At 37.6% G+C, this 10,357-nt stretch overlaps 1 protein-coding gene across 8 annotated transcripts in view; it reads right to left on the bottom strand.

Annotated features, from left to right (window-relative positions):
* Positions 1–10,357, bottom strand: part of sash1a (SAM and SH3 domain containing 1a) — a 235,838-nt gene that overhangs the window by 13,550 nt on the left and 211,931 nt on the right. For 6 of the 8 annotated variants that reach the window (XM_036210509.1, XM_036210508.1, XM_036210507.1 and 3 more), the window contains 5 exons: positions 9,125–10,092; positions 5,633–5,707; positions 5,338–5,481; positions 2,279–2,411; positions 1,520–1,689 (listed from right to left, as the gene is read on the bottom strand). In XM_036210509.1, the coding sequence (XP_036066402.1) occupies positions 1,520–1,689; positions 2,279–2,411; positions 5,338–5,481; positions 5,633–5,707; positions 9,125–10,092 (1,490 nt within the window). The remainder of the gene's footprint in view (positions 1–1,519; positions 1,690–2,278; positions 2,412–5,337; positions 5,482–5,632; positions 5,708–9,124; positions 10,093–10,357) is intronic. The other 2 variants (XM_024290688.2, XM_024290687.2) reach the window with 1 other exon arrangement.

Below are 10,357 nucleotides of genomic sequence, written 5' to 3' on the forward strand. Positions count from 1 at the left end.
AATCACACTTTTGTGTTGCAATTAATCATGATTAATCACAATGTTTTACCAGGTAAAATGTATTTGTACAACATGGCACTGGACCACTGATCAAATAAAAAGTTTTTTGTAGAAAAATTTAGATTTAATATTTATTTCTTTTGTAAGCGAACTTGGTATGAGTGGGATAATACGTGACTAAATGTGGAAGCCTGAACTGCCGACTATTTCTACATATACATATTAACGCTTTAATTCTTTTTTATTAATCGCGTGCGTTAACGCGTTAATGTTCACAGTCCTAACCCCGGGCTCACTCCACTAGCGTTACAGCTCCGATGCGCGCACCGCAGTCTTTACGTAACTCTAAAACTGCAAGAGGAAGTCCCACTGCAGGTGTTCACGTCCCGCGTCTGCGGTCAGGCCTCTGCGAATCCGTTTTGTTTGGTTCAAATTTTGCCGATGCAGCTGAACCGCAGCGAACAAAGGGGGGTTTAGCGCGAACATATGTGAGTTTGAAGTTTTGCAAGGTCGGCAGCAGAGCCTGTGGCTGCAGCCAACCAGGAGCTAATACGAGCCATTGGCTGTAGCTAGACTGCTCCGGCATCACACCTGAGCTGTAACGCTAGCCATGTGAGCCTGAGGAAATATATATACTGAAACTATATGACACATATATATATATATATATATATATATATATGACATATATGTGTCATATATATGATACACATATATACATATATGTGTCATATATATATGTCATATATGTATATATGACATATATGTCATATATATATGATACACATGCATATATGTGTCAAATATATATATATATATATATAATACACATATATACATATATGTCATATATGTATATATGACATATATATGACACATATATGTATATATATATATATGTGTCATATATATATGACATATATGTATATATGTGTATTTTATATATATATATATATGATACACATATATACATATAAGTGTCAAATATATATGACACACACACACACACATATATATATATATATATATATATATATATATATATATATATATATATATATATATACACATAAACTGATAATTTTTTTTAAGTTTATTTTTTTATTTTTTTTATCAATGTTTAAATGGTTGGCACCTGTGTGAATTAAAAGAAACGTCATTCAAGATTTATTTCAAGTTCCCAGGGTTTTTTTTTTTTAATTTTCAAAACATTTTTTTTAGTTTTCTTTTTTTTCAAACTCACAATGTCTTGTTTTCAAATTTTAAGTTTTTTTTTCCAGTTACAATGTCTGTTTTTTAAGTGTTAAATCTGTTTTTTTATTCACTTTAAGCTGATCCTGATGTGACCCCATAATAGACTTCCAATGAAAAGTCTAAGTTTACATAGACTTTTCATTGTAAATGGCTACTTGAACGCACATTGCTTAGGGCGTTGTTTTAGAACAACTTCTACTCAATTTTTTTATTTAAAAAGGTAAAAAAAAAACAGAAGAATAATAATTAGAAAGTGATGTTTCACCTTTAGTTTGAGGGAGTCGCTGTCGTAGGGACTGGGGGTGAAGTCTGTGTGGACCCGGGCACGGCCACAGAACGGTCCTCGATAGGGGGGCTCTTCATCATCGCCGTCCTCAGACTTCACACTCTCCCTGTTGCTGGCTGAGGAGTCGGTGGTACTCACAGTCTGACCACCTGGACAAAAACACAAAAACCTCCACATAAGCTCAGTACATAAACCTACTTCTATAAAAAAAAGGCAGCATTTCAAAGTTTCCTCATCCTATCCATTGACATTCACTCTGACTGCCTTCCTCAAAACATCTTTTGTGGTGATTCTGTAATAAAATGCATGTCTGGAGAAGCTTTACAGAGACAAGACGGACACAATAATCACTGGTTTGATATTTCCAGGCTCTTAATTTTTCCTCATGTTTGGGTCACTGAGTGCAAAACACGAACAAAAAAACCCCTTCCTGTTATATTCCCTTCCAAGTTTGGAATATTTCTTCTGCAGAACCTAAACAAACTGCAGTTGGATCAAAGTCAAACAAATTCTTCAAGATCACAGGTTGTACAGGGCGTGCTCCTCCAAATAACCATCATTTCTATACATTTAATGACAGATGCAAACAGGAAGCTGAAAGGTCTAAACTCCAGGGAGGCTGGGTTTTCACCTAAAAGCATTCCAAGACGCACTAGAAAGCAAAAATGTGAGTTTGATCTGTCAAAAAAGGGAGATTAAAGTAAAAATGTGTTCTTTAACTTTAAAGAATGATCGTACTCATTGAACTCTGTCCACTCAGTGAACTGCGCAGGCTTTCCACGGAGCCTCCAGCCTTCAGCTTGGGTTTCTCCAGAGAGTCCATGTCTGGTAGAGGAGACTGTGAAGATCTGGGGGCTCCATCCTGACTGGACTGGGGGGTGAAAGAACACAAAGGGAGAGGACAAGATGCAAGAGATGAGGTTGACAGAAGAGGAAATGCACAGAGGAATGGTGTACTTTTTTTAGTGCAATTGTGTATTTTGTTCTGCGTCCTGATTGGCTTACACCATTGTTAATCAATCTCGTCTTAGTCGTTTAGTCGCTAGTAACAGAACGTTACTGGCTTGCAAAAATGATCTTTGGTTTCATTCTATTTCATTTCATTCACTAGAATTTTTTTAATCTTTGAGAGAAAAATGTGGAAATATTAATGTCTGTCTGAGAAAAGCGTATAGAGTGTGTAACGAGGGGTTTTACAGCCTTAATAAAAATAAAGTTTATCACCTTAGAAATTTTAATATTGCAGGATGCAATTCCCACAATTGTACCCGTACAATTTTGATTTTTATTCACCCTCAAGTAGGTATAGAAAAAATTACTTATTTCATCATTGTGGTCAAAATTGAAGTAAAAATCCAAAAGTGTCAACAGCTTCTGAAACACGTCTTGTGTGCTTAATTACTATATTTCACTGAAAATAATTAATTCAAGTTCAATTTAAGACTTTTTAAGGTATTATTTTTAGGGCTGTGAAAGTTGATGGGATTGATTAAAATAAACGTAAACTTTTTTTTACATTCTGTGATAATATAGCATTTATTTACTGGATTCTTTTGCATTTTCATTCAAAAACATGTTGTCGTTTGTTGACAAGTTTTATTCTCGTTGTTTTTATAAAATTACAACTAAAACTTTCATTCTATGTTAGTTTGTTAAACATTTTTGGTGCTTTCACAGCAAAATGAATCCTATTTTTCCAGACAGAATTTTCTGTTTTTGCAGGATTTTATGTCTAGTGTGTGAATACAAAATGAAAAAAAAGACAAAATAAAGGTAGTGTGACTTAGGTGAGGTTATGTTGATTAAAATGATACCAAATAAGCAAGCAGGTGTTCTTTCAAATTGAAAATACAGAAATTCAAAACAAAAATGTAGTTTTAGACGTTAGGCTATAAAAGTGTCAAAAATAAACGTTCTATATGTACAATTTTCCGTGTTATTTCATATTATGATTATTTTCAGATAATAAGTGGCTAGTAAATACTAACTTAAACAAAAAAAATCAATGGCAATTAATTATTTACAGATTTGCGATTACTTAGTTATTATTTTTTAATTGATAATTATTTTTTAATTCATAAATTCAACACTTTAAAGACTGGTAAGTGCTTCATAAATCCAGCAGGGGGCACTGTGGTAAGCAGTTACAAAAATGTATGGGAACTTGAAAATATGGTGCATTAGAAAAGCAAAAAAATACAACAGAGAGGTTCTGTTAACCTGTAGAGCATTCTAAACAATAAATATAAAATCATTTTACTTTTTTTGAAACAATTTATATTTAATAATCTAAGACAATCATAAGTACTTGATAAAAGTAACACTTAAGATTACAAATGTGCAGAAAAAAACACACACTTAAGAGAAACTAGTTCAGTGTGTCTGAGTCGGCTTTAACCATTCACTATTTTTTAATAACAGCAATCCTGGAGGGAGCCTTGCATCACTGCATGAGCTCAGCATGAAGCCCACACTCCACCCAACAGGCCAGAGAGAGAAGGGCCGAGACAGAAACCTGATGTGCTTTAGAAATCCCTGTTTATTCAGTAACCAACACAAACACTCCCACCCACTCGCAGCCTCTGGACTGAATATTTCACTGAGCTCAACATCTGGAGGATTTCTCTTTTTTCCTCATTCTGTGGGAATAATCAAAATACATGAACCGTTTATGTATTTACTATTTGATTTAAATCTGTGGTTCCATTGCTCAGCTGGTTTCTTCAAAGCTAGCCAAGTTTTTAATCTTTCTATAAATACTAGGGCTGCCATGATTAGTCGACTAATCCACTATTAAAATAGTCGACGACTAATTTAATAGTCAATTAGTTGTTACTTCATAATACATGGAGTCAGAGTGTAGTAAAGTTGAAAGTTATGAAATTCTGCGAGCTGTTTGGAGTGCTTTGGCATTTATTAAGATTTTTTAGGCTTATTTTAGAGTTTAGCTATTATTTCAGCCACAAGCTAGCCATTTTGGCTAATTTATGATTATTTTTTTTGCTTTTTTAGGCTATAATTTGGAATTTAGCTAATATTTTAGCAACATGCTAGCTATTTTGGCTAATTTAGTGTTTTTCTTTTTACTTTTTTAGGCTATTTTGGAGTTTAGCTAATATTTTAGCAACATGCTAGCTATTTTGGCTAATTCCGTTTTTTTTTTTTTTTTTTACTTTTTTAGGCTATTTTAGAGTTTAGTTAATATTTTAGCAACATGCTAGCTATTTTGGCTAATTCAGGTTGTTGTTTTTTTTAACTTTTTTAGGCTATTAGGCTACTTTAGCTATTTCAGCCGCATGCTAGCTATTCTCGCTAATTTAAACTTTTTTGTTTTTAGGCTATTTTGGAGTTTAGCTAATATTTCAACTATATGCTAGCTATTTTGGCTAATTCAGGCTTTTTTCAGGCTATTTTGGAGTTTAGCTAAAATCTCAGCTGCATAGTAGCTGTTTTGGCTAACTTAGGCTTTTTCAGTCTTTTAGGTTAATTTGGATTTTAACTAATATTTTAGCTGGCTATTAGCTTCAGCGTTTTCAGCTATTAGCTTCAGCATTTTCAGCTATCAATTTCAGCATCTTCAGCTATCAGCACTAGCATCTTCAACAGCCAAATTCAGCTCACAGCATTCACACTAGCATTATCACAGGTAATGCTATATAACTAGTTTTTAGTTAATTTAAAGCTAATGATGGTTAAGAGTTTTAAGTTTTAAGTGTTTTAAATCCAGCTTTCACATAGTCGACTATTCTGAAAAAATAATCTGTGATTAGTCGACTATTAAAATAATCGTTTCCAACCTGTTCAGACAGCGAGCTGCTGTACTTCTTTGACATGCGTTTCCTCATCGTCTCCTTCACCGACTTGACTTTCTTGCCCAGCGAGATGCGAGATGTATTAGGGGATTTGACCACTTCTCTGTATATCGCTTCCTGCTCTTTATTCTGCAGAAAGATGAGGGGGGACAAGTCAGAATCACGAGGAGTCAAAGGGCAACAGAGATCAGGGTGCTGAAGATTAAAGGTGATTTAATGCGACACGGGGGAGCGCAGCTCCTCCATGCGTCTTGTAATTGGGCGAGCCGCCAGCACTCACGTTGGCCTCGGAGCCGGCGTTGACCACATGGAGAGCGCGGTTGGACAGGTCAAAGCCCCCGAAGCTGCATGTTCTCTGTGGGAGAGCCAAAACACAATCAAAATGAGTCACACTAAGAAGGTCACGTTGGAGAAACCTTTCCGCCCACACACACCCACCCAGTATACTCACAATGACTCATGCTTGGCACGACACAGGCAGCGGTTTGATTAATGTACATGGGTATATGGGTTGGATATAAGTGGGGGCATGATGTCACATGGGACTGTGGCCAGCCAACCGACATGATGTAACCAACTCTTTAATTTAATTCGGTGTTATAGCTCAATTCTAAGGGGGCTTTAATACTGCCGGCCCACGGTGTGCATGAAAACAAATATTACAACACGGAAAAATACTTTTAACCCTTAGAAGTCTCTGAACACACCAGCTGTTTTCAGTGATGTGGTATTGACGCCGATAAATCATTAATATGGTTTTTATTCAAGATTTACGGTTTCAAAAAGGCTTAAAAATGTTGGTTTAAAATAAAACAAGAGTTGCAACATAATTGATTATTTTAAATTTAAATGTCTAAAAAATTAGCTTGTTTTTTGGTGCTGAATAAGCAACCATAGAACTCTAAACAAGATAAACCAATGCTAATTTACCATTACCGTGTGATATTGGTGAGAAGTAATTTTTCAGAGTTTCTGCATGTGTATTCACATGTATGCCAGCAAAATCTGGAGTCTCAAATAAACAATGAATATGACAGGGATACTGGAGCATTTTGAACGATTAGATCCGGCATGTCCAAAGTCTGGATCGTGGGACAAATGTGGCCTGCATTCAAACTTCTACATGTCAAAATATCTATAACACTTTCTACGAACTACATTTCTATATTATAATTGGCCAAATTATGTAACATGTGACAAATTACAGAGCTTTTGTTGATTGATCCAATGTATTTTGTACTTTTTTCAGTGTACTTTAAAAATAACTTTTATTACCTTAAAATCTGTTTTTTTTTGGTTTTTTTATGTGGTAATGTTCGTTATCCTTTTCTTTTAAGTACAACCCAGCTTCTTTTTTCTACAGATACTGTTTTTTTTTTATCATGATACACAATAATGTAATGGTATTAGACTAAAACTATACAAAAACACAATTCTCACGAATAAATACATTTAGTCAATCTTTGCTGGAAAAAAAAAATCACTCAAATTTTATAACAATGATTTAAAATGTTTAGCAAAATTAAGTGTGTGCTATTGTGAATGCTTTTTGCTGAAAGTAGTGACCCAGTTCAATTTAATTGCTGAAGAGATTTGCTGAAAATGCAAAAGCTATTTGCAAAATGTTAAATTTGGTAAGAGACTGGAAATTTTGTTAAAGAACTATAAAATAGAGTGGAAATTGACCTAAATTTCTGAAACATTTGTATTAAAAATTGCTTTAAAATCCCTAATACATGCAAATTTTGCAAAAAAATATTTAGCATGTTGCTTAAATATGAGCTAAACTCCAAATTAGCCCCAAAAAACCTTAGTAGATGCCAAATTGGCCAAAAAAATAAATAAAATAAAAAAGCTAGCTTGTTGCTTAAATACTAGCTAAACTCCAAAATAGCCTAAAATTCCTCAGTAAACTAAATAAGTCAAAAACATTAGGACAAAACCAATAAAAAACTAGTTGCATGATTTTCAGTGCATCTGTTATGTTGAAAGTAAAACAGGAAATACATATTTAAATTGAAACAACCTGACAATTACACATATCTTTTTGAGCTGCAGAGTGTCAAAATTTGACAAGTATAGTCGACTAATTACTGGTTATTTTTTCCAATTAGTTGACTAATCGGGTCATGCTCTACTTTGATGCAAAACACATCTTAACCATAATTAGCTTTAAACTAACTAAAAACTAGATATATAGCATTACCTGTGATAATGCTAGTGTGAATGCTGTAAGTTGGATTTGGCCGCTGAAGATACTGAAATTAATAGCTAAAAACGCTGAAGTTAATAGCTGAAATTGTTCAAATTAATAGCTAAGAACGTTGAAGCTAATAGCCAGCTAAAATATTAGTTAAATACAAAATTAGCACAAAAAACGGAAAAAGCCTGTTAGCCAAAACAGCTAGCATTCCGCTAAAATATTAGCTAAACTAGAAATTAGCCTAAAAAAAACTGAAAAAAATTCCTGAATTAGCCAAAATAGCTAGCATGTTGCTGAAATATTTGCTCAACTCCAAATTAGCCTAAAAAACCTTGATAAATGCCAAAATAGTCCAAAAAGCTAGCATAATGCCATTATAGCTTTCAACTTTACTACACTCTGACTCCATATAATATAAAGTAACGACTAATCTATCATTAAAATAGTAGTCAACTATTTTAATATTCGTCAATTAGTCGACTAATCGTGGCAGCCCTCCAGTGTAGTGAAATACACTTAAAAAGGACTTCTAAGGGTTAAAATAATTTTAAAAATAAACACTTTTTATTTACTTGCATTTCTGCCTGATTTGGGCTATTCTGAGAAATGCAAAAGGGGTCACTGTCTGGAGACACATAAAAACATACAACACATCCCTCACATAAACTCCTTCATGTGAGAAAACTCTAGAATGTGGGACACAAAGGCAAACTGTGACAAAAATGTTGACACAAAGATAAAAAAATGCAAGAAAAAGCTTCTTTTTTTTCTGAAAAACGGACCCTTAAAGAGTGGGATTTTGACATTGAATGTCCACAGCAACAACACAAAAAACGCTTCCCGACAAGGACGTCTGGATGGTGATGTTGGAATGGAATGCACGTGCACCCAGAAAAAGAATGTTTCTCAGAGATAACTACCAACATAAATAAACAATAATAAACCACATCAGCGGAAAAAGGGGTCGAAGACAAGCAAAACAACTAAAAAAACGTGGATTCAGAGAGCTTTAGGATGAGAGCGGCCTCCAGTGATTTCACCAGAACACAACAGGATTCAGGTACCCTCAAAGCTGCAGAATAACTCCTTTAACCCCCCCAGCTGTCCCCCTCTCGCCACACTGCGTACATTTACAATCCCTGCAGGATAGCTTCCTTCTTTTGTCCTTCCCTTCTTTATCTATAAAACATCAATTTGAGAACTGATAGGCATGAAGACAGCGAAGTCGGTCTGTGATTTAATGATGCCACGAGCTCGTAAAACATCTCCACCCGCGGGGATCGGCGTGACTGTGCGAGCTCTCCTTGGGGAGCTGACATTTATAAAAGGCACTTAAGAAACTTAACCAGCCGAGTGTGTCGCTGCATATTCCATAATCATTCCCTCTGGAGCTAAAATCAAAGGTTGGAGGCTAAGGCGTTCACGTAAAGGTCAGGGAGGTGACATTCCTCTAAAGGTGGTTGTATCTAAGGCAGGTATGAGTCTAGATCTTTAGCTATTCTGGAACTTTGAGGTACCGACTCCTGCCCACACGCGGCGGCCGATTTGAACCTCGGGGTCCAAACTCACAGACTTCTGCTGGATGCGCAAGAGCACCCGCTTGGTGCAGCGGTCCACGCTGGCCGCCCACTTCCTGTCCACTTCGCGGTCGTCCTCCAAAAGACAGCGGCGCTCAGCGCGGCTGAGGGTCACTGGGCGCACCAGCTGAGCCCAGTTGAGGTGACCGTACAGGCTCCGCTCCACCACATAGGTGATGTTGAGCTCACTGACCGCCGTTCGGCCGCGCAGCCGGCGAGGCGGGAACGCCCAGCCCCCTCCGCCGGCCCCGAACACCTTCGATTTGGCTACGTCACAGTGGACGGGGGAGGACGGGGTAACGGACATGGGGGACTTGGCGCTGCGCGAGCGCTGGTAGAGCAGGTGCTTGGTGGAGTATGCGTAGTTGGGGTCGGGTTTCCTTTGAGTCCAACTTCCCCGGAGCCGATTGGCAGCTTGGTGTTTGGGGCTCCCCGGTGGGCCGTCTTCCAGAGAGATCAGGAGGCGGGACTGGGGGTGGGGCTTGGGGCGGGGTTTGGTGAGGCCGTAGAAGGCGTAGAGCGCCTCGTTGTTACTTACCCCGTGGGAGATGGAGCTCAGCGCCTTTCTCATCTCGCCGTCTGTCGTGGAGCGCGACAGCTTCCCCTCATCGTCCAATTCGCACGCGTCGAGCTCCGAGAAGGAGGAGCCGCTGCCCGTGACGCCGGAGACGGAGCCTCCCAGGGCGCTGGAGCCGGCGGGGGTCCTCCTGGGGGGCCGGATCAGACCGTGGGTGCTGGAAGACTTGCTGAATGTTTTGACCAGCTTGTGCCCGGACCAGGTGTCCAGGCTGCTGGAGGACGGGGAGGTGGTCAAACTGTCGGTGTCTCCGTCCAGAGAGAGCTGATCGTGAGGAAGGGACGGCAGAGAAGCCTCCTGGTGCAAGGTGGGCTTCTTCAGAACCCCCGTGTAGAGAGCGGTGCCGTCATCGCAGGTCAGGGGCAACTCCAGGTTCAGGAAGTCTATCGAGATAGAAAATGATTTTAGTTCTCTACCAGGAAGTATCATTTCATACTGAGACACAACGTCGGTCCTATTGTTGTTGTTTAATTAATGCACGGCTTTAATCTCTTGAACTTCAATTTAAAATTTATGAAATGATAATTTTATAACCGTAAAATGTTGACTCATAATTCTATGAGTTTAGTCTCATAAAAGTACGTTTTTAATAAGTATAATTTTTACGACTACATTCTAGAAAATATTTTTTTTCTTATATTACAAATT

Source organism: Oryzias melastigma, linkage group LG24 (assembly GCF_002922805.2).
Source record: "Oryzias melastigma strain HK-1 linkage group LG24, ASM292280v2, whole genome shotgun sequence".
Classification (NCBI taxonomy): Eukaryota; Metazoa; Chordata; class Actinopteri; order Beloniformes; family Adrianichthyidae; genus Oryzias; species Oryzias melastigma.